Source organism: Rhea pennata, chromosome 1, assembly GCF_028389875.1.
Source record: "Rhea pennata isolate bPtePen1 chromosome 1, bPtePen1.pri, whole genome shotgun sequence".
In the NCBI taxonomy this organism is placed as follows: domain Eukaryota; kingdom Metazoa; phylum Chordata; class Aves; order Rheiformes; family Rheidae; genus Rhea; species Rhea pennata.
The window spans coordinates 148,440,076-148,464,853 of NC_084663.1; the positions used below are offsets into that span (position 1 = coordinate 148,440,076).

The 24,778-nt window shown below is 38.5% G+C and overlaps 1 protein-coding gene across 1 annotated transcript; it reads left to right on the forward strand.

Annotated features, from left to right (window-relative positions):
* Positions 1–430: 430 nt before the first annotated feature.
* On the forward strand, positions 431–19,244 carry LOC134142271 (interleukin-1 receptor type 1-like). Its single transcript, XM_062579179.1, has 12 exons — positions 431–664; positions 2,153–2,179; positions 5,382–5,451; positions 7,888–8,137; positions 8,606–8,792; positions 9,602–9,764; positions 11,730–11,795; positions 12,428–12,545; positions 14,642–14,790; positions 15,059–15,202; positions 16,618–16,779; positions 17,237–19,244. The coding sequence occupies exons 1-12, from the start codon at positions 431–433 to the stop codon at positions 17,617–17,619; spliced, it is 1,953 nt and encodes a 650-aa protein (XP_062435163.1). The 3' UTR covers positions 17,620–19,244.
* Positions 19,245–24,778: the final 5,534 nt, after the last annotated feature.

Sequence of the window (24,778 nt, forward strand, 5' to 3'; positions counted from 1 at the left end):
CCCTGTGTCATTGCGCCTGAGCTTTGCAACAGGAAGGGGTGCTGCAGAAATTGTTACCTTGCACCCAGTATATTAAAAAAGTTGATTAAAAACGTGAAGGACTAAAGCAAAATGACGATTTATTTAATTCCACAGTATTTTAAGTGACACTCTAACACAAACCAAATGGAAAGGGACGGTGTGTGGGGGGGAAGAAGTGGCTTTTGTCCAAATTCCTTATTTTTCGCAGCCAGGCTTTAACAGACGCCACTCTGGTGTAAACCAGGACAACATCCTGCCTGGGGCAATAGCGGCCGCTTTGTGCCTTCGCTGCCTTCCCTCGGCGCCACCGCCCCGCTCAGCCCCCGGCTGCAGGTGCCCGCGGCGGCCGGACAGCTGCCTGCCCGCCCGCCGCCCCGGCCGAGGGGAGCCCGCAGCCGTCGAGGCGGCGATGGCGTGTGTGTGTGTGGGGGGGGGGGGGGGGGGTCCGCGGGCGCGGCCTGCGCGGCGGGGAGCGGCCGGGGCGCAGCCTCCCCTCAGGGGCAGGGCCGTTGGCGGCGGCGGCGGCGGCTCCGCGGCGCGCGGGCGGCGGTTCGCGCGCTCCCCGCTCTTTCTAGGACACGGCAGCGGGGCCCCTCCCGCTTCCCTCCGCCCCCGCCCGGCGGGGACCGGTGCCGGGCGGCAGGTAGGCAGCGGGGGTTTCCCCTCGGAGCGAGCCCGGCCTGCCGGCCCGGCTGCGGGGGGGGGGGGGGGGGAGGGAGAGCGGGCGGGCGGGGCGCCGCGCCAGGGCCTCCCCGCGCAGGGGTAACGGCCGTGGCGGTGCCGCCGCGCGCCCCCGCAGCTGCGGGGCGCCCCCATCCCCCGCCGAGGTACGCGGGAGGCGCTCAACGGCTGCCTGGAGCTGGCGGGGCAGCGCCGCCCGCCATCCCGGGGCGGCCGGCTGCGGTGGGAGCGTAAATGCCCGCGGCGAAATAGAAATCAAGCGCTTTTGTCAGTCGCGTAACGCGTCTGTTAGCCGATTTGGGACAGTCGAGCTTTCCCTCTGCGGAAATCGGTAGAGATGCACTAATGATCCTGATTTTGTTTCGGTGTCCTGTTTTAGGAGGGCGCAGGGTGGGGAGAGGGGGTCAGACCAGAGTGCTGTCCCTTGGGTAAACTGAGAGCTGAAAACAGCTTGCAATTTTGAGTGAAATGTTTTGTAAAAGGTCACCATTTTCGTTGGCAAGTAATGCGTGTTTTGATATGACTCAGTTTCTGGGAGAATTTATGCAAGTGCTTTTAAAATGAATTTAAATCTGGACTTCTGAGTCTCATGAATCTTCCTAGAACATAACCACTTTTGGCATGTGTCGCAGGGCTGTGAGTTTAGTTAACGTGCAGGTATGGGACTGGCAAGTCAGTTACGCTGTTCCTGTGGTGTTGAGAAGTGATAATCGTATTCAAGTGAATGTTTCAAGGAATGGGTAAGAACTTAAAACGAAGGATTTTGAGAAATGTTTTGCTCCTTTATCTGATAAGCAGTGTCAGTGATTCATGGAAAAATAGCTAAAGCTAGATCAATAATGCGCGTCTTAGTTCTGTAATTGTATCTGAATGCATGAGCTAACCCAGCTCTTCAGTGCCGGTTAAATAGACATAAACATGTAAGAAATGTGTATTCGTTACAAACATTTTTCTGTATCAGAAAAGTTCTTAAGTTCTCACGATGGATCATAGTATATCTTACAGTTAATAGAAGTGGTTAAGGTAATATATATTTCTTTGTTTCTGATTCAAAATATTTATGGGCTGATTTAAAATGAATAGTGTCATACTCTCATTTTCTATTATTTCTTTTCAAATTTGAGAACAGGACTTGTTCATGTTTTAATCAATCCATATGTTTGATTATGAGGCATTCAAAGAACTGCGCTGTAAGTATGCAGAAATTACTGAAAGCCATGACTCTTCAAAATTCTGATGAGACTAGTATTCTTTTTATTGAGTAGAGCTACTTTGAAAGGATTAAAGAGCAGAGGAAAACATGATGGTATCAATTCGAACACAATTTGACATAAATTATGTTTTACTATGTATTATAATGGATTCTGTAATTCAGATGACTGTATAAGTGAAGACCTTCTCTTTCAGATACTTTTTTTTTTTTTTAATTGATGAAAATATTTCTTTCCAGGTTGGAACTTTATGGACATGGACTCAGGTACAAAGAATTTTTTTTGCCCCTTTGGAAAATTTGGTAAAGATGAATTTTGCTGTCCTGAGTAGTAAAGTCGATTGCAGGCTAAGAGGTGGAAAAATTACTAACAAAAGGGAGAAATTTAGCTCTTTATCATGGTGGAATGGAAATACATTTACATTTGACTGTGCAGTCACAGCTTTATTAACTTCATCATGAATTATGTGATCACATCCACAGTGCAGAGCCTAATTTTGCTAGAGGGTATACCTTTCACATAAAAGGAAGGTTTTTCTTCAGAAAGGTCAGAAGCAAGAGGCATGCATATGGCTTTACATGGGGCTATTTTTTATTTTTTATATTTGCAGCTCTTCCATGTTGGCAACAGGACAAGCAGAAGTTTTAAATGGTTAGAACAATGGATTTCTAGAGAAACGAGATTCAGGAAGACTGTTTTATCATAACATGGCAAAATACTACTCTTCCATTTTTTTCTGGATCTGCTGGTAGGGGCCAAAATTTGCTTGAGAAAGCACATATGAGACAGAGCAATAGAATAAGGTAATAATATAATGAAAGAGACCTTTAAAAAATTGGAGAAGTTACAAAGAAAAGACCTGATCAAATTAAGAATCCCATTTCCCTTTTTCTTTTTGCCATCATTTTCCTTAAAACTGGAGTCTAGAGAATTTGTGTTCTCTGCATTTAGGGAAGAAAGTTGGGTCTTTTATGCAAACACACATAACTACCTCCCCCTCTGAGATTAAAGGCTTGGTACATTTCTTTTTGTGCTCAACATTTTTGCAGGGACTCATTCCTTTGTACAGCTGCACAAGAAAAGACATGCCTGGTAGTTAGAACTGAAATTTGCAGTAAGGGAGGAGGGAAGAGAAGGGGTAGAAGGAAGCAAGCAGACACTGTAAGAAGCAGTGCTGATGACTCAATGCGTGGCACACTTCTGAGTCAGTTTGGTGAAGTAACGCTGCCACCAGAAGTGCCATCTTTGTTTGTAGTATAAATTGGTGATCAGCTAAAGATTCTTCACAACAGGATGGGGTCCTCCTATTTGTTTTCCAGCTTAAGGAATTGTATTTTTCTTTTCGTAATCCAGTATAAACTGCAGTATGCTAAAGATAAAAAAAAAAAAAAAAAGGGGGGGGCAGTAAGGCAGGCATACAACTTTCTTCAAACATATTAGGCTTAAGAAGCAGTCCTGAGGGCCAATAGATGATTGAGGTATAAAAAAAGGGATAGTTTATCTTCCCATACTCCATAGGAGAGCTATGGGAGCATAAGAACATTGCAGGGAAAAAACAATTTCTTTTGCATCTTGGAGGACAGTGAATTTTAGTGCCAGAGTGTTTCCTTATGGAAATTTTCCATGGCAGGATCTGTCTCAAATTGAAATGTCATTAACAGACAATTATAAAACAAATGATCAGTAACAGATTACCAGGACTAATTGGTACTCAGTCTCGTGCTCTAAAGGAGCTCAAGACTGAAATAGTTGAACTGGTAATAAAGGCATAAGGAAAGTGCAGACCAGTGATCCTGGTATATGCAGTAGCCTGACAGGTGGAAACTGATGTAAAGAATGGAACTAGCAGAAGTGTGGATAAATTATATATGGAAGGAGTCAACAGTGACTTTAATAAATGGAAGGTGTGAATAAACACAATGGTTAAGGGAAGGATGGTGTCTTAACATCCAAAAGGCATTCAGTAGGGGCTTTCAAGGAAACCAGATTGTCATGAGATATTTAGTCTTACATGTATAGATAAGTAGCTAAAACCTAAATGTTCAGTGTTTGAGGTGGATAAAGATCACTAGGAACATTCCCAAAGAAATCTCTTCTGCTCAGCATATTTCTTAATGATATGGAAGAGATGTGTGTGACTGTTGCAGTGGCAGAATTTGCCGATAATAGGAAGTTGTTCAGAATAGAACATAGAGGTGTTACTTGCAAGGAGTCGCAGGAGGATCTTATGACAGTGAACGACTTGGTACTGACTGCAGAAGAAATTTGATGTGAATAAACGTAAAGAAATTTTAAAATGAGAGCATATTAGCAAAATCATAACTTCATGTGCACAGGGACTGACTGGGTTTATCCAGTCTTGGTAAGATAAGATCTTGGGGTTTTATTACACAGACCTGTGAAATATCAGCTCAATAACCAGTGGTGCTACAAGAGAAAATAAAATGTTAGAAATTTTTACAAAATTATTAGAAAATAAACCAGAAAACATCAGTTTTCCAGTTTATAAATTTATAATGCTCTGGCCTCCCCTCCGCACCTCAGAAAGTTGTAATGTACTGGAGAAGGTGCAGAAGAGGGTGGCAAAGATGACTGCAAATATAAAATCAAGTTCCACGGATAGGACAGTTAAAGAGTCTAAGACTGCAGCTTGAAAAAGCAAAAACTGAGGAGGAGTATGCCGGAGACCTATAAAAATCTTGAGTACTAGACTGAAGATAAAGAGGAAGTGTTAGTTCATTTTCTTTCATGATATCATTATTAGGGGCTGTCAAGTAAAACTAGCAGGTTGCAGACTCAAAACAAGCCAAAGATAATTATTTTCTGTGACAATATTTAAACTTTAGATCTCTTTGCTACAGAATGTTTCTATGGTTTCAAAGAGTATTGGACAAATTCGTGGGAAAGAATCTGCTGGGGGCTGTCAAATATGATAGACTAATGCTGGCATAAAAAGACCTTAAATAATAAATTTATGGAATCTGGGGCGGGGGGGGGGGGGGGGGGGAGGGGGACATTCCCATGCTGGGGGAATGTCACTGTATTCTTGCTCTTGTCCACTTTTTTTTCCCCCAAGTTGTCTTCTATTGGCCACATTTTGAGATGGGAAGTTGGTTTAGAGGGACCTCTGATCTCTCTGGTATGGATGTTCTTATGTGTAGTCCTGCTTTGTGTTAAAAAGTTAGTCTTCACTTTCCTTCATACTAAAAACCAAACGTTTTGTAGTGAGATTGCCACGTAACTATTGCCTTTTAATCCTAGAGATAATTGTATTTTCCCGGGAGGTAGATAGTTCCTTTTAGTAGGCTACAAACACATAAAGTTTGTTGAAATCTCTCTATAAGAAACATATGGTTGTTACAAAGACACTGGATTGCTAACAGAAACTGTATAATGCAAAACTGACTTTCAGTTGTGAAAGTTTTTACAGGAAACCAACGATTGAATTTTTTCCCCTCTTTTCTGCAGGGAAACATGACAGCAAAAACATTGTTTTCATGCAATATCATAACAGCATTTCTGTCTTTAATCATAGCAGGTAAGTTTATTGGTGGCTATGGAGGATCTTTTTCCAAAGCTTATTTTTTTGCACAAGTAATAATATTTTTTTGTGAAAATCAGTGTAAAAGTCAAATCCACGTGCATGCCAATGATTTTTTTTTAAACAATCTTAAAAGCAGGAACCTCTGGAACATACAATTCGGAGTGTTTTGTGTTCTGATTATCTTATGAACTGATTTGTAATTTTAACTTCACAGAATATATCCTCATGATTTTTTTTCATATGGGAAAATTGACTGATTTGATAATTAACATTGCAAGCTACTTTATCGAGATTTTTGTAAAATTACTAGGCAACTTAGTTACAACTGTTTGTTTCTGCCCTTCAGCTGTCAACCAACAATTCTAGTAGTTCACATTTAAAACATTTCAAATGGTCTAAATGAGCTGTCATAATCTTGTCATTGTATCTAGAATCTTGCAACTGTGCCAGATTGTTAAAAGCAAAACTCCATGAATTTTCATTCCCTGGGTTTCTAGCAAGACATTCTGTTGGATTTTTTTGTTTGTTTCTTTTTTTTGTTTGTTTGTTTCTTTTTGCCTGTGAATGGGCAAGCTCCAAGGCTCACTGACCGATTGAATAGTCTGTTTGGAGTAATCATGCAGAAAGATACTTACATTATTTGGCTGCCCAAATAACAGTAGACAGTTCCATTGTCGGCTTGGTTATGAATGTGTCTTATAATTCTTGCCCACTCCTTGAAAATAATGGAGGACATGGGCAGGTGAGGAGGGATTTCAAAAAAACTAAGAAAAGAAGTACGTAAAACATGATGCTGCTTTAGAGTGTTGGGACGTAGCAGCAGAAAAGAGCTGTATCAGTTCCTGTGGCTACAGAAGATAAGTATTGGTCATCATTTCATATCTGTCAAAGTTGTGGGGCAATCAGCACTGACATCTGAACAATTGAGTGTTTCGATAAGTAATGTGGAGGTATTTATAGTGAGGTGGTGAGATCTGTGGATAATACAAAGTTATCCCTGGTGGTCAGAACTAATACTGACTATGAAGAGGATTTCTAGGTATTGAATGATTTGGTGATAGAATGTTAGTGAGTAGAGGGTCATGGGAGGAACATACACATATAGCACAAACATGCATACTTTATTTAAGTAGTGTGAGCATTAAGTTAGTTAGAGCCACTTGGGAAAAATGCTGTTTTGACATCTCTGAGTGTTCTCTGGAAGCATTAGCTCTGTCTTTGGTGAGCAAAAAGGCAAACAAAAATTATTGAGAAGGGAATCGAACAGAAAATAGAAAGCTTCATGGTGAATGTGCATCTTGAATTCTGCAATTCTGGTCAGTCAGTCTCAGAAAAATTATATTAGAAAAGGTAAAGAGATGAGTGACAGTGTTGGCTGATATGGAATAGCTTCTGTATGGGAAGTCATTAAATTATTGGGGGCTGGGGTAAAGAAAAGAGATGACTGAGGCAAGATCTGATGGAGGTCTATCAAGTTATGAATGTCATTTAGCATATACGGGAATGTTTGCCGTTTCCCTTAGCAAGAAATACCTAATAGCCAGAGAAATGATAAAAGGCAATGAATAGCTTTTTTCATGCAGAACGTGAGAGGGAGAAAAGGAAACAAGCATAGCATTATTCTTACTTTATCTGTCCTTATTTTCTTTTCTTGTGCATCTGCCACTGGTTGTTTTCAGAGACAGAAATTTGGGCTATACAGACGCACATATGACACTGTGTGGCTGATCTTATATTTTAATGAAAGGAGGAATTTTAGATAAATAGAATACTAACTCTGGAATGTGACCCTGTTACGCAAAATTGATATCCAAAGTCCCTTTTAAGTGCTCACAGTGTTGCTAACTGTCTTCCTGTATGAAGCTCGTTGGGTCCACTGTGAAGAAAATGAGCTCATGGGTAAGTGCTTGTAATAATTCCACTCTAAATGCTCACAAAATGTGGGATATTTGAGATTTGTGCAACTACAACTTCAGTGTCCTCTTTGAACATTTTGGCATTGAAAGAATACTATGTCTTGAAGACGTGTGTCTTGGCTACAGTTAAGAAGAAAAGTTAACAAAGGCAAATAAAGTAAAATTTGTGTGTGCATATGTGTATTTGTGTGCATGCAGAGGAAACAGACTGGAGTAATTCAGATACTCTAATAGCATCTGAATTAAAATGTACAAATGACAGTGTGCTGCAAATGAAGAGATTCTGCTGCAGTTTAAAGTTTGCATTCAAAAACAGCATTTTATTCTAATAATGTAGCTATACATGTAATTGAGTGATACCATCAAGTCAAGACAAGGAATTGTAATTCTTTTTTTTTAGTAACTGATTTAAGAATAAAGGTGGAAACTGAAGGAACTTTGTAAATGTAGTCAAGGAATGAGTTAAATATATTCTTTCACAGTATCTGAGGTTTTCTTTAATGTTTTCCTTTAGAGAAATGTGGAGCCTATGATGTGGCGTTGAGGCACAGTCTTGTGCCTGCTGGGCAGCCTCTCGCTATTGAATGTTCTCTGGAAAAGAGCTTGAATTTTAAAAGTGGAGACTACAATTTAACATGGTATAAAGTTGGTAACCAGACGTCTGTGCCTAGAGACAAACTTTCTAGAATTCATCAGCAGAAGAGTTTAATTTGGTTTCTCCCTGCAATGTTAGAAGATTCTGGAGATTATGAATGTGTCATAAGGTGAAGTTTAAAAGAATTACATTACTACTGAAGTAAATTGCAAATGAAAAAACTTTTAGAAAGCAAGTAGAATTTTTGGGCTAAGGGATATACTAATTAAAGGAGAGGGAATGTTCACAGAAACTATAGGTTAGCGAATGTAGGAGTCTAGTTTTCCTTAGGTTCTCTGAAGTCACTGTAGAGAGAGGATTCTGGGGGAATAAGTGAGGGGAGTGCAGAGCAGTAGACCAATAACTGTAAAGGGAGATGAACCTTCGGAGGCTAAGAGAGCTATAAAAGAAACTTAAATATTGTAGAAACAATGATCAGAATACTTCCAGCTCCCGCATTTAGAACGCTTAGGTAAAAGTAAATCTATTAGAGAAATGGTAGACTTCTGGTCCTCTCTTCTCCGAAAAGAGTACTATATAGTTTCTGGTTGGAAGATACGGCAAGTAGCTTAATTCAGTTATGTTATATTAATTGCAGGAATTTGACAAGCTGCAGAAAAATGTATACAAAAGTAACAGTGTTTGAGAGGGTTGACAGTTTATGCTTAAATGAAAAATTTGCTGTAGAGGAGGTGATATTCACACTATCATCTGCAAGGGTTGTCTGTCCACACTTGGATTATTTCAGGAATGAGAAGAATATGCTACATGTTCGTTGGTATAAGGTGAGAATGATGTATTTTGTACCATCATAACTGTCTGTTACATAAAATACAAATCATTGATGTTCATGAATTGTAGTGGAAAAACTGGATTTATTTTAAATTTGAGAAAAATGTTTTAAAGACAAATTGGAAGAAGGAACAAATTGAGACTTTTTATTTTTAAAGGTGTATCCTGGCTTTTGAACAATGGGGTAGAAATTCAACCAGATGTAGGAGATGTTGAACCATGTATCTAGCAGGTGGCATGTTTTTACCTGCCAGTGAAACTGTAACTGTCCTGACTCTTGTGCAGAAATGGATTTAGTATGTCATTCTATATCCATTATGTGTTCGATATTGTTCCATTAAATAAATGCCATTTAATACTATTCTTGCTTATTTAAAGATTCTTTCTTTTATAAGAATGTAGTGCCTTCAGCAATGTATCTACTTCTTAGCCTTGTAGTCTATATACTACAATGAGTGCTTAAGTACTTTGAAACATGAAGTCTAATTATTAAAGGAGTCTTCATTAATGAATACTTTTACAAATCCTGACTGTTGCATCGCACTTTCTCATTTCTGTCTTGAATATTGTAAGTTGTTTTCTATAGGAAATGAACTAGAGTGTCTATGAATCAAAAATTGGAAGGCCAAAATGAAATGTTTTGCTTTAGTCCCATTTCTCTTTCATGTGCCCCCTGCTGCCAGCCTTCGCAAGCCTCCATCTCTGTGTTGTGGTCCCTTGAAAATTCAGATTGCCTTGAAGAGAGAAAAGTCATGGAGAGAGATGGTGATTTGAATTAACGGAGTTCTCTACACACATTTAGGATTGTCAGCTACTGGAAGGGAAAAGGTTTTCCTCCTTAAACAGTGATCTTGTCATTTTCAATGTAACTTTACATGATAAAGGAAACTATACATGCGAAACATCATATACCTACAATGGAAAACAATACAACATTTCACGAGACATCAGTCTAAATGTGGAAGGTAAGTAAGTACCTTCACTGCTGTTCTGTTCATACCAATGATTCTCCAAATACCTAGATTTCTAGTGACAGCTAAAAACCAAATTTGTGGATAGGAACATTTAGAGCTATGTGTTTGTATATATGAGGGAAAGAAATGCTGGCTGAGAACTTGCATGTTTTAATTTGTTGCTGCCACTGTGTTGAAGACTAGTTCCCTTGTTCTGTGCTGGAGCATGTCAGAGCTGTGCTGCCTGGGCCAGCTGCAGGGGTCCCTAAAAAGGGGCCCTGCCAGGCTTGGTAGGCATGGTGCTTTCTGCTGCAGCTGCGCCCTCTCTGTCTTGCCTGTCTTGCTTCTCTCTTGCATCATCCCCTTGTTACAAGAACAACCAAAAAACCCCAGTTCGAACTGTAACACTGTCATGGCTTTGTATGTGCAATCTGTTTCCTTCAAACGTTTGTCTCTTTAGTTTTAAGCTCTTCATCACAAGAACTGCTGATTTCTAGTATCAGGTATCTAGCTCACTAGACTCTGATTTCTGTCAGGGGGCCACCAGCACAACTGCAAAACCAAAAAATAAAAGAAGGCCTAACTGTAAAAATGTGAACTCCTTTGCTAGCACAGCATTATGAGATTGATACTGGATTACTGAAAGGACTATGTGGTATCAAGGTATGAAATGCTAGTACTGTTTCTACATTCTAGCAGATTCAGGTCTACTTACAGATTGTATTCTCATTCAGTTTGTGTGTGTGCGCGCTGAGTTTGTGTATATATATAATATATATACAGATGCACATTTACATGTGCATTTACATGCACAACTTCATATGCAAGTACATTTATATCTGGTAAGGATATGTATAATGTATGTGATGTGGATACACAAAGTATGAGTAACAAGGTCAGACTAGATGAATTGGTCATTCAGGTCTTAAAATCTGTCTCTAGAACTTCGTCCTTAATGTGATGTCAGCCCTTGCTACTCAGTCAAAACAAATCATGTTAGTCCTATGTCATAAATGACTGAAAGCAGCTCAGTTGTTTTTAAAGCAAGACTGAGCAAGTCTACACTAAAATGGGTGATTCTGGATGCAAGCAATAGTGTGGGCACACTTTTTGGAAAGGAAAGGGAAGGACACATCTGGAGCAATCCTGTATGGTTCACTGGAGGATTTTAACAGGATGCTTATAATTTCTTTTTGTTTATTTGTGCTCATGGAGGAACTTCCCTGAACTTTGAATACTTGATCAGGAAATGTTCTAAAATGTCCTACAGCCACCTGGGTTCACTGGAAATGATACATATGTTGAGTGCGAGATCCAAGTCAGAATTTATTTAGTCTTACTGATTCATTTGCAATTTAGATGTCTAGATCTCCATCTGTTGATTAATCTTCTTTTGTAGCCTGTAGAGAAAAATAGGCATTTCAGGGTGTGATATATCCAGTCCTGATGTAAACATCCCAAATAGGCCATTAATTTTGTACTGCTTTATACATGTGTAAGGCCTTTAACTAGATTATAGAAATTGGATTTCCTCTTTATAATAATAAAAAAAATCAGAAATAGATGAATTGCACTCTAAAAGTATTTCTCTCCAGGTTGTATCTATGGGGTGCTGAGTGACAGGCTAGCCAGGCTCTAGAGAGATGAGTAATACTGTAGGTGTTTACCCATGCCTGACCCAGCAGCTGTGCATATAATATTACATGATTTTTATCCCATGGGACAACTAGTCCACCATCAATGTGTAGAGATTAGTAACACTCCATTTTGGAAGAGGTGGAGAGACAAATATTTATCATCAGAAGTAACAAAATTATCTGAAACACAATATTTTGAGCGTTGAATGATGTCTGTTATAAAATTGCTGACAGTCATGTTTGTAGGACAGGTCTTTTCAGGTTGCTGTTGATTTGTAGAACTTAAGACAGGCTGCAGCTGCCCCAGGTTTCTGAAAAGAATTTTCTTTCTTTTGATTAGTGAGCCCACCAAAAATGCCTCCAGAAATATCTTATCCAAGAAACAACTCCATTGAAGTGGAACTTGGTAAGTAATTTTCTCTGTAATATGATTTTGTATCCTAGTGGAGAATTTTTGCTGAAGTGGAGTGCCACCTTCTGCATTTTTTTGACGAAAATAGGTCAGTGACTGTCTCAATTTCTCCTATATGTTGACATCATGGAAGAGGACTGTTTGGGGGAAGAGTTAAAAGAGACAAGGGATGTGACTTCCAAAAACCTAGGAAACATGCAGGAGAATTTCCCAAATGTAAACGAAATTACAGGGAAACCACAAGATTCACTTTCACCTCCATTGGTTTCCATTGCCATAAGGTGGTTTCTGTATAACCTCTGGAAGAGATTCTGAAACATACACATCTTTGAATCTGCAGGGAAAGTGATGCCACAGAAAGGGGGGGACATCCTCCTGGATTTAGCTTCTTCTGCTCCTGTTAGTCTCTTTTTGAACCTCTCATTGATCACTGAATGTATAGATCTCTGTTAGAGGAACTTATCCGAAAGGTAGTGGGAGGAAAAAGACATCATACACAAAGCAGCTGATGCTGTCCCATCATTCTCCATCCTTAGCTGGTCAGTATGGGGTTCTGTGAACAGGGTTTTGTGGCCTTTAACTAGAATATAGAAATTAACTTTTTACTTTATAATACAATTTTATAGGCTCACAGGTTACAGTGGATTGCAATGCAACAGGTGCTGCTGGATATGAGGTGTTTTGGACAGGCAACGATATGTATATTGATGTCTATATGAGCAGAATTTTTGCAAAGGCCTATGAGTAAGTATATTTTCAGATCAGAAAATACTGGCTTAGCAACAAAAGTGGAACTTTCTGCTTTTGACATGAAAGTATTTAGTAACATTTTCTACTTAAATAGCTTTTTTATTTTTTTATTTTTTTATTGTTTTTTTTTTATTTTTAAGAACTCTAATGCTTGCCTCCTCCAATTCACTTTCTGCTTTGCAGTAGGAGCTTGAAACATAGTGGGCATATGGGCTTTATGTGGGGTTATACTCTTTACGGTCATTGTAAAGATCCATCTTGATTTCTGATCTGTGTTCTGTAAAGACTGAGAGTCTCATAGTTTTAATAGCTTTTACTACACAAGCTCTGGCCTAGTAGAGACCACTTTCAGTTGATCCAGGCATGTCCTGGCACTCGAAGTCCAGACTCTTTTCTGTATTCTCCAGTTTCCTCTCGCATCTGCCTCTCTAAAGGTTGCGAGAGGTGGAACCTGTGCTTTAGAGGAGAAATTGAAACTTTTGGGTTAAAGAGCTTTGAGCTGGGGAAGGAAAACTGAGATCAGAGGAATTGCTAATGGAAGATTCTCATGATGACATTTGTGCTGAAACTCAGTGGGATGAGAGGAGAAAAGGGAGATAAATTTCCCATGATAAGTTGGGGATTGGGAGGGAAGCTGAGGTTGACACTGAGTAAAGCATGAAAAGGGCAACCAGGAGACAAGGTGAGGATGAAAGGCATGTTAAATGGAGTTAGGAGGCAAGAAAATAGACCTGGCTTGGAAAAGATAACTGAAATTGGGACAGAAGGTAGTCTGAAAAATTTCTTAAGTATGACAGTTTGGGAATTAAAAATTGAAGGGTTTACTTGTCAGCCCTCATTTCACAGTGATGCTTGTGAGAAAAAAAAATCTTTGTTTATAAACTCTCAGGCACTGAATATGAGGGAGAAACTGATTAAGAAATAAGAATGATATCTTCAAAGTAAGATTATGGTTGTGAGAAATAAATAAGCGAAGGTGCTCATCATATAAAAGGAGGGAGACAAATGCTGAGTTTTGTTAGCGCTCACCAAGAGACAGGCCTGTAGCAGAGTAATCATTATAATGTCGTTAAAGATTGTGCCATAATGCAGAGACATGTGGTCTCTAAATTGGTGTCATGATGACGATGTCAGTTTTGAGATCTCCTACCTCTTAAATGGTTGTCTTTGAAAGATAATATTCTCTGGATCCAGTCATTTGTATTAATGATAGTGAATCATTGATTCCTTAACGTTCTAACGCTTGCAACCTTTTGCTGCGAAACTCATTTATGTGGTCCTATATATGACCCTTATGAATATAATAAAGTGAGGTATTCCTCACTTCGCCGGTGATTAAAATATTATTTACATAGTTACTATAAAATAACATTCCTCTAGTCTCACGTGATGGTATGTATGACTGACTGAATGTGCAGCATAATTGGCATTTTTGTGCCTTTGGACAATGTATGGGGAGTAACTTGGGTGTCTTCAAAGCGCTGCTCAACCCTTAATACTCATTAGCTCTTTTGAGTGTGTTCTGATCCATGGGGTGAAATAGAGGTTTAGACACCATTGTCAGAAGCTGGAATCTCTTGGAGAATTGTTTTGGGGTGTGGGTCATCTTTGGTGTCCTCCCTCTCCCAGAGCTGCTTACCACAAGATGGGGCTCTAGTACTAAGGCCTCCTTTTATGTCATTTCACATTGTGGATTTTTTTTTTTCCACTAAGTGCTGGGACTCTCCAAATACTTTTACAGGGGATGAGAAGCTAAATACAGCTGTTTTTCTTCTAAGCTTTTTTTTGTGATGTTAAGTCCTCCTATAAGTATAGTTTGTATTAGAAAAGTATCTTAACTTGGTTTAACTTGCGTATGGGGAAACACAGCTTCATATAAGTTTACATCATGATGATTTCTGATGTGTGTGCTGAATGTCCATAAGAGGCCCAACTGCTGTCTGGGTTTCCCTCATACAATTCAGCTGCTTACCTATTCTGAAATGTAGTAGACATGATTAAGATAAAAATGACCATTGTCAAACAGTTGTGGTGAAACCCTTTTAGAAAAGTCAGTGATTTTATTGATCTGCTTGCCATTTTTTGGATAGGGAAGAAACTTCCCATGATGGACGCCCTGTGCTTACTGTGAAGCTAATAATATCAGAAGTGCATGATGAAGATTATGAACAGCCATTTGTCTGTCATGCTTCAAATGCCTTTGGGCAGGTTGCATCCTATATCATATTGAAACAAAGAGGTAAGGAATTTTTGTTACTTTTGAGAGCTGTGTTTCACTTGACTTCCTGAGAAGGTTTTTGGTACCAAATGCTCATATATCAGCTGGATGACACAAAGATGATAAGTTGCTGTATGTATGTACATACAAGTGCATAGGGGAGGAGTCACTTTAGTAATGTATTTATAATTAATCATTATTAAAATAATAGGTGGAAATGAAAAATTTTTGTTACGTTTGGACAAATTTGGCATTTTCTTTTTAATTTTTGTCTTATGTTTTTGTGCAGTTCTTGATTTACGGAGATGGCTGATTGGAGGCCTTATCACTTTATTGCTTATAACAGTCATTATTTTAATAATCTGCAAGATTTTCAAGATTGACATTGTACTTTGGTATCGTAATTCAGGTTGTGCTTTTGTAAGGAAGGAAGGTATGTAAGTATGACAGTGTATGACACTGTAAGCATCCATCTTTTTTTGATTACCATTGCTTGTCAGGAATATTGTGGTTATTTAATAGAATGTATTTGAAATTTTCTAGAGAAATTTTCAGATAAACTCTGAAAGATTTTTAAGTTTTTTTTTTCTAGTCATTATATATGAAATATGTGCCATAGTTCAGATAGTAAACACTACACGATACCCACAGCAGTCATGTTGAGGATAGGTCAGAAAGAAATTAGTATGATGCTCTTTGCTTTTCTGTGAAGTAGTGTCTTTGCATGTGGATTATGGTCACTCTAATGGTGATCAATAGGTGTCAGCAGAGCTACATCCTGTAGACTAGGTGGTTATAAATTTACATTAAGTATTCTTATTGAAAATCAGATTCTCATTTTCTCAGAGATTTTTTTCGGTAACTTCTCTGTTACCTGTTACCCATTACCCTCATTTACCCTTCTAATTCTTGCAAACTATGATAGTTATATACCAAAGAGAAAAAGTGCTACCAGTTCTCTATTTTGTGATTTCTGTTTTGTGTTTTTATTGCTGTGGTCTAGACAATACATTGGACAGGTGTGAAAAAATGGGAATAAGTGCAGCATTACTGTATCACTCTGTGAGTGCTGTGGTAGCACCTCCGACCTAGACTGGCTGAAGTTCCCTAGAGCTTGAAAGAAGATGGATTACTTGCATAGGGATAGCTAACGTTTATTCATGGCTGTGTGAAATGTTTTCCCAGAAAAATAATTTCAATATAAAGTGTATATATATGTATTTTTGGTTAAAATTTCGGTTTCCCGAAAACATTAACAGAGTTTAATGAAAAAATCAGTGATGCTATGCTTTGTAACTTGTTCAGCTAAAATGAACTGGTTGAATTAGATTTGATTTTACTTTGTTTTCTTTGCTTCATTCCTGTTTATTATACAATTTTAACTCTTAAAACCTCAGGCCCTATTGAGGCCCTTTCCTCTCTCTGCCTAGCTGACTCCTCACAAATGATTATGAAAAAGTTGCATTTTACACCTGCTCTGGATAGGCAAAAGTGGAGATAACTGCTGTTCGGTGTCCTTCAGAAGAGGCTTTAAAGAAAGTCCTGCAACAAGACACATGCTTTTTTAATGTCCTGGCACCTCTGGGGTTGGGGGATCTTTCCTGCAGGTCCCAGGGTCCTGCATCTAGCTTACTTGCTGACAGATTCCTCCCCCATGATGGGAAAAGAGGTCGGGTTCTGTGGCTGTTCAGCTTTTGATTTGTACATTATTTTAGTGTCTTGCCATTACTGTATCAGATAGCTGAATCTGCCTCCCATTGCTGTTTTTAAACAGTCCAAAATTAAACCTTGTAATAAAGCATGTTACTGTTTTTTTATTTTCTAATAGAATATTTTTGTTTGTTTTAGATGGGAAAATATATGATGCGTATGTCTTGTATCCAAAAAGGAATGGAGGCAGCAGCTCCTATCCTCTGGAAACCTTTGTTCTTAGAATACTACCTGATGTTTTGGAACGACAGTGTGGATATAATCTCTTTATATTAGGAAGGGATGATTTACCAGGGGAAGGTATGTTTTAACTGTTGTCTTCTTACATGTTCTTTCATGGTTAGGAAAAGATTTTACATACAACTAAAATCCAATTAGTTTTTGAAACCAGATATAAAGTTATATATGTTTATTTTTTAATGGACAGGAGAATGTTTCCTTACCAAACATTTGGCACTGATGTTGCAAGGGTCAGTGCTTTCTTCTTAAACGTAAATAAATGAGGATTCAGCAGTATTAGTTACGTTATTGAGATTTTTTTGAAGGGCATCTGCTCCTGGGGACTGAGGAAAACAATTTTTGTCAGTAATATCATGCAGTGGAGTTGAACCATGAATAACTATTAGGAGGTCCAAGGACTTACCAATCCTCTGAGCTAGCCACTCCTCCATATATTTGCAGTTTTAAAATTACAGAATATTTTGCATCATTTGTAATGTTTCTATGCAGACTTTGGTTATTCTTTCATAACTTACAGCTCTGGTCAGTGTTGCTGATGAAACCCTGAAGCAAAGCAGAAGACTGATGATTATTCTGGGATCAGAAACATCTGGTTGCTGCCTGTTAGAAGATGCCTCTGAACAACAACTAACTATGTATAATGCTCTCATCCGTGATGGGATTAAAGTGATTCTTATAGAAATGGATAAAATACAGGACTACACCAGCATGCCAGAATCAATCAGATACATCAAGCAAAAACATGGGGCTATCCAATGGAAAGGAGAATTCTCAGAGAAATCTTGTTCCGCATATACAAGATTCTGGAAAAATGTACGCTATCAAATGCCATCCAGAAAAAGTGTCTCTTATTCTGAGGTATATTTTTTGCCACAAACTTTAAACAGTTCTCCATTGTAGAGAAAGTAAGATGTTCTTGGCTTAATAATACTAAGAAGGTAATTCTGAAATGTATGTTTCCTGCACAAGTTCTGTGTATTACAGACTGGACTTTTTGCTTGAGGAGTACAAACTACCCACCTCTCCTATAAATTACACCTTAAAACAAAAACTGGGCAACTTTATTTCTGTTCAGGCTATGGATAGCAACAAAATTTGTTGTGTTAGTCTCACGCAGATATGTGAAATAAATGTTGCTGATGGTGGTAGACTGTTGTCCATATAAATGCAATATCCACTATATCCATTTGTTTTTTTTAATGGAAACAGCAGTTGATAAAAATCTGATTGCAAAATCTGCATTTTTCTAGTCATTCCATTCCACTTCTTCTTGCCCATCTGTGACAATCTGACTTGCTCATTACCACGGGAATGTGCCTTTTGCAAGCTTTGAGATTCTCTCTTGGGCAACAGGCCTCATTCTTGCTATTTGAAGCAGTGCGAAAATGCATGATACAGCAGGTATATTTAAAACTCCTCGAAGTACTAAATGTATATCAGCTGAACAGCTGATTACTAACTGTTTTAAGCAAATGGAGTAGAATCTGCGACCTTTCGCACATCTATTAAATAATGCTGCAGTATCTGGTCAATGGGGTGTTTCTAAACTTTGTCTCTTGACATGGTCAGGAAACTGAAAATATTTGAGATTTCTTGCAAACCGGAAGCTTCCCAGGCTGTGCTGCTACTCAGGAAAACAAGCGAGGATCCATTAAGGGACTATGTTTGGCATCCTGAAAGCCCAAAATCTACAACATGGGAGCCTACAAATTTGGAAAATCAGGAAAGTCTGGCTGCAGTGCCCTAAAAATTGTGAACTCAGGAAGCATGAGGTATCCAAACATAAGGCAGCCTACTGAGGAGCCAGGCGTGGTTCTGTGAGATAAAATGAGTGGCTTGTTGAATGGACACTTTTCATTTAAACATTATTTTGCTCTGAAATTTTCAATCAACTCTAGCATTAGCTTATCATGGTATTTTGGACTTTGGACTTTGAACTCACTCCCAAAGTGCCTCTTCTGCAGACTCTTGCTTTGCCATGTGTTGTCACAAGTGGTCCATACAGAAGATGCTATTTCCATCACTAAATTCCCTTAGAAACTGTGGACATACATCACTGGGTTAAAACAAACATCCTTCCCAGCCTGCGACTAGGGAAATGCATATATTCACAAAACTATTAGGAAAACATGGTGAAGAAGACTTCCAGGCTTTGGTATAAGTAAGAGTGTCCCAAGGTGTGAAGAACCTTGGCTGTCAGATTGGTGAGAAAATTCCCAGGGCAGAGAGGTTGGTGAGGAGGGCCCTGGTGATGTTGGAAGACCCAGCTTCTTCCCTATATGCATTAGTGATATGCTTAGACAATCCATGATGTGAAGATCCATGATGTGAAGAGACATCTGGCTTTCTCAGTATCCCAGTTCTGAAACCTGACCAGGAACTGATGACAGGAAACAATATCTTACCTACCTGTGGAAGGAAAAAAAATAGAGGCAAGTGGATATATCAACCTATCTGGAAGTAGTTTGGTATTTCTAGATCACAGTCCATTGTTTTGTGTGCGTTACGGTTAAAAAAAAAAAAAAAAAAAAAAAAAAAAAAAAAAAAGATGCTACTTTTCAAGATGGTCTGAAATGGCAGGGGTTCTCACTCTCTAGCCTTAAAGAGCGACATCTGAATGTAAACGTGAATTCTACTTGCTTTTTGTGTAAAAAAACAACTAACTTGGCAGTAAAGATAATGTCAGAGCCTACTTGCCAAGCTGGAATCTGTTGCTTAAGCCCGTTCAGCTGGTTCTCTGAAGTGTGTATGCTGTGGAATATACTCTTAGGCTGTATTTATATTGATGGGAGAAAAAGCAAGGTCCAGGCAGTTTTAGCACATTTGAAGTTAAAGAATAACATATCATGGGAGATTTTTGTTTGCAGGAGTGTAAAGATATATGTTCTTATGGGTAGTGTCCCACTTGCCTGGTTGTGTGGTTCAGAGCAATTTGGTTTTCCACAGCTTCCACTGACTGGAGGCTTCTTTGAAGATGTTGCCGTGAAAACAGGGATCAAGGTAGATTCATCAAATCAAATACTGTTTTCCTAGCAGACTGTGGACCATTCTTCTTTGGAAATGCATCATATGTAGGCTGGAACTTCTAAAAAAGACAGAAAATCTGGATAGTTTGGATAATCATTACTGTCAATTTTTTGTAACTGATCTAGACTTAGAATTGCTCAGAAAAACATTTAAAACTACAGTTTACTCTAAAAGCAACATAAACATGTTTTCTGTTTCTTCTGTGAAAGTGCTATGATGTTTTCTGGTAACTTCTTCATAGTTCTTTTCACAGGTTTGGTACAACAACACTGGAGACAAGTATTCTCCCATTAAAGTAGACTCTCAGACTTCAAATAAAGATATGTGAATCAATATTAATCTACCTGACAGTCTTTTTTCTAAGACAGCCAAATTTTGTATGATTATTTAATTGCTTTAGTTTTCTTGGGTGAAAACAGGCATAGGAAAGAGGTATCAGTTGCTGTGGTTAATTGTTAGCTAATTATTTGAATGTAGCTTGATATGAAGGTGCTTACCTTTTTTATCATGAAAGTTTATTTTGAAGCTGAATTTTGTATCTGCTTTCTTCTCTTGGAAATTTTTTTTTGCAACTCAAATAGAAAAACCAGTCCATCTTTTTGCAGTCAAATAAAAGAATCTCCATAATGAGAGGTGTGCAGATTTCTCTTTATAAAAAATTAATTAGTTGGCTAAATGTTTGCTTCTGGAAACTTGATAGCTTCAGAAGGAAAAGGAAATGTAATATAATACAGGAAGAAGTATTTTTTCACCACAGTGTGGTGGATATGTTTCAGTTTATAGTCTGCTTATGCTGACAGAGTTTGTATGTTATATGGAAGCTACATTAAAAGCATTCTATGTAACATCATCTACTTTTGAACCAGAACTATATGGCATTTCTTTTATTGGGTTGTATCTGTTGATTTATTTGGCATTCTGCTTTGGCCCTTCTTTTTTTTTTGCCTTACCATTAATTTATCTCAATTTACCAAGTTTTCTAATTCCACTGTGTCTAGTGATTCTGTTTACTTCTGGGAGATGTTCCTCCTCCTTTCTCAATTTCCCTTTCAGAGCCTACTTTTCTTCATGTTAACTAATTCCAAGGATATGGCCTGCTTCATGTTTTAATGTACATATCTGTGACTGTATTAATCCATGGACTATGTGATGGCGAAGAGAATGGTTTCTAAGCCCAAACCCAGACAGACTTAACACAACCTAGTAGAATCTACACGGTGGCCCTAGACAAAACAGTTCTGATTGATTGACTTTTTCTTTTTTTCCCTTTAAGTTATCTGTGTATTGTATCCTACAAGGATAAAATATATATATTTCATATATATATAGAGAGAGAGAGTATAAAGATGATTTCACATTTCCCCTGTATTTTGTTCTCTTCAGATTCTACTGAGGAGACCCAGTCTGTCTTCTAGATATGTCTTGTATTTTGTTCAGAGGCCATAGTGGTTTGACTACTATCCTTCCATAGCTGCAGTTAGCTTGAAGATGAAGCAGTCTGGGAATGCAGTTATTTTTTTTTTATATAAGTCTAGGCTAAGGAGAAGTGTTTATCCGCATTTATCCCTATGGAACATGTATATTACATCATTTAAGCTCAGAAGAGATACAAGTAACATCAGTACTTTATTAGTACTTCAATGTAGGCAGCAGGAGAATACAGGTAAAGCATGCTACTTGATGCATATGCTTGTTCTCTTTCAAGATATGCTAATACTAACCAGGGCTTCATGAATTTATTGAGACAAACTAAATACTAGTCACTAGAAGTAAGATAGAAAGTAGTACAATCCACCTTTGTCCACAGTCCACTCTAGGATTACTTCCCCTATTGAAATGTATTTGAAAAAGGTATCTGATCAGATGTGTTTACTAGGGAACAAGCAAAAATGAGCAATTATAAAGTGCAACTAATGTGTAACTTTTTCTGAGAGGGCATCAAGGTTGCTGTGGAATTAAATTAGAATTACAGCTCTGTTTGGCAAATACTGTGACTATCAGGAGTCAGCATTTCAGCCCGAAGAAAGTTAGAAAGCTCACAAAATGATGTAGGTAATGTTGGGTACGAAGTCTGAATTTTCTGTTCCAAGACGGTTTTGAATTGTTCCAGATCAGGTGAGTTAGGTATGTAAATTCTTTTTCTGATTCGTTTTTTTGTCCCCACTCACTCATTTGATCTTACCCTCACATTTTTGGACACAACAGTAGCTGTTGTAGAAAGGGAATTTTGAAAACTGTCTCATTGGATTTTCTAAATTAAGCCTGCTAAATTAAGCAATTTCTGTGGGCATATTTTAAAGTGTATGTTCTGTCTTTCCTCTTGTCTCACCAGTATGTGTGTTAGGGGAGTGCTTCCTCTTCCTGCATTATCCATGGCAACACACCCTAGTGCTGCCTCATCTCTTCTCCGATCAGTAGTGATGATTTTTGATCTTTTACACTTTTTTGCTCAGTTTGTAACATGAATGTATACAAATTCTCTGAGAGCTGGGAAGGGCTGCTTTGTGGTCCTTAAAAGGTATTTTTCCTCTCTTCAAGCACATTGTTCCTGATACCCATACCTCTTGGGTGTTTTTTTTTTTTTTCTCTCTTTCAAATATGTATAATTCAGTCTTCCTCCTGCACTGTAAAAGTGGGTGTCTTGCACAAGTAATTGTTTTTAGAAAGAAATATGGCGTGTCTGCTCTTATCCTACTTCTCCCTCAGATGGAAAGATAGTCATACTATATTAACTAGGTCTGTACCTTTTGGATAAGCGTGTGCCATAACCACAGGAGAAGTAATGGGAAAAGTGCATCTTTGCTGAAGTAAAAGAATTTACAGATACCTAAAAGGAGGTTAGAAAATCCTGCTTTTCTGAAAGGGTGAATAACCAGGATAATTGTGAGGAATAAGAGAATAAGATTCATCTACTCCTTTAAAACAGAAAAAAAAATTGGCAGCTAACTCCCCTACATATTGCATACAGGAACGAATACTGAGAAAAAGCGAAAGAGCTCTGTTGACAGGGACACTCGCAGTGGGAAAGAATTTGTGTGCCATATGTCCCCATACCATCTGTGTACTCTCTCTTCTGGGTCGTGACATCTGGTTCTGATAGTTACCTGGCTCTGATCCCTGTATTTTCAGAGTAGATAGGACTTACTTCTCCTTAGAGATTAATGAGAATGGAACACATGCTGATTTTTGCAAGAAAAGCCAAGCTTTTTTTTTCATAAAAATGCGTCTCCTTAACTCAAATCTGAATGACTTGATAATTTTATATATATTTAAATGAGCCAAGAATGTGCCAGCACTGACTGCTGTCATTTTTAAAACCTGGTAACTTTGGCATGTTTGGCATTTTTGGAGTGTTTGGTCATATAGTTGGGTGCCTAAATTAGGAGATGAACTAGTTTATTTCTAAAGAAGGGATATGTCCAAAAGGACAAAAACTGAGGACTGGAAAAGATCAAGGGGTGCCATGATGAGAACTGACAAGGAAATAATAAAATTCTACCATATAAAGTAGCTATGAAATTAAGTGACAAAATTCTTCCTGTTCCTGAAAGTAATGCCATTGAGGGTGATCAACATTGTGTTGTGCAATGCCTCCACCTAGTGATGCTTAAGAGTAAAGCAGAGCTGAAACTAAAATTTTAGAAGACATTGTTTACTTAAGATTATAACAAAATTTTATGACTAATAATGCCAAACCACAACATTAAAAAATGAAAGAAGAGTCAAAAAAGGTATTCTGACAACTATTGTTCTGAATTACACTATAATTATTAATTCTTCTCCCATCCTTTGTAGGAACTAGCAAGGAATTTAGTGGAAAATGAGATTTTTCACCTTTAGGTCTGCACCTCTGTTAACTCTGTGCCTGGAGAGCTGTGAGCTATGTTTCTTCACAAGCCTCCAACATGTGTTGGTTAAATCTGATTACTTTATGTTGAGCAGTGCTTCCCACTGATTTTTCCAAGGCAAAGACTATGAACAGAGGCTATTTCTTTGGGGTTCTTCATTCCAGCAGACCAGCAAAGTGTGATGGCTAGATGTTAAGAGGGCGTTTGCCAGCTGTGTGTTCCACAGGCAATGGAGAGTTCCCACAGATTACAGGACATGCTGAACTGTGCCTAATTTAATTTGTGCTTGATTTACCTGCTTAAACCACTGAACTGGGAACAAATGGATGCAAAGGACACACAATGAGCAAATCTTGGAATCTGGGATGCTGAAGAGGTTGTAGGAACCCCAGGATACAGACATGCAGTGGGAAAAATTCAGTAGTCCTGGAGGACTGCCTTCAGGGCCACAGCCAGGGAAGGCTGCTGAAATGAAACTTGAAGACCATCTGAAACTGAATGTCACAATGTCCCTGGGAGCAGAAAGCACTGGCCAGTTCTTCCTGGCTCTGAAAATTTGGGAGTCTGTATTAATGGGCAGTGTCTCTGTCACCTGAAATGATCACTTGCCAATCCTTGCTAGGAAGATTTGCCCAGGTGTCAAAGGGCCTAGCAAGCCCTCTTCCCCTCTTCCTCATTGGAATATAGATGTTACTTTTTTTTTTTTTTTTTTTTTTTTTTAATCTATAAGCATATGATTTTTAAGTTGAAGACAGTTTGCCAAGTGAAAATGATTGAGTGGTTACAAATTCTATACAAATTTCAGAACCTTTGCCAAAACCTCAGTGGAGCAAAATTTTATGCTTAGGTTAATGCCTTTCATAAGAAAATTAATAAGTGAATGCAGTCAAATCAAAAGATCCTGTCCTGGCTCAGGCAAAATGTAGATTCTGAGCACCAGAAGACAAGACTTTGCAGAAGATGATTCAGGCAATTAGCCCGGAGGGCCTAGGAAGGCGTGGTTGCTAAAACTGTTAGCAATTCAAAGAGCTTTCAGTAGGAGTTTGTAGATAGCATTCAGATAGTAGTTCTTAAAGTGTTACAGAAATGTGTGTATTAGGACACCTGAAGATCATGAAGGTCATTTTGTGACTGAGGGGTCTTAAAAAAAAAAAAAAGGCCCCAGGCATGCCTTATGCTGCCCT

Bases quoted from the DNA above. Each gene is read 5' to 3' on its own strand.
- LOC134142271 (XM_062579179.1), top strand. From the start codon at position 431: ATGGCGTGTGTGTGTGTGGGGGGGGGGGGGGGGGGTCCGCGGGCGCGG. The intron at 2,180-5,381 runs GTACAAAGAATT...TCTTTTCTGCAG, and splicing joins CTTTATGGACATGGACTCAG to GGAAACATGACAGCAAAAAC. The intron at 14,791-15,058 runs GTAAGGAATTTT...GTTTTTGTGCAG, and splicing joins TATCATATTGAAACAAAGAG to TTCTTGATTTACGGAGATGG.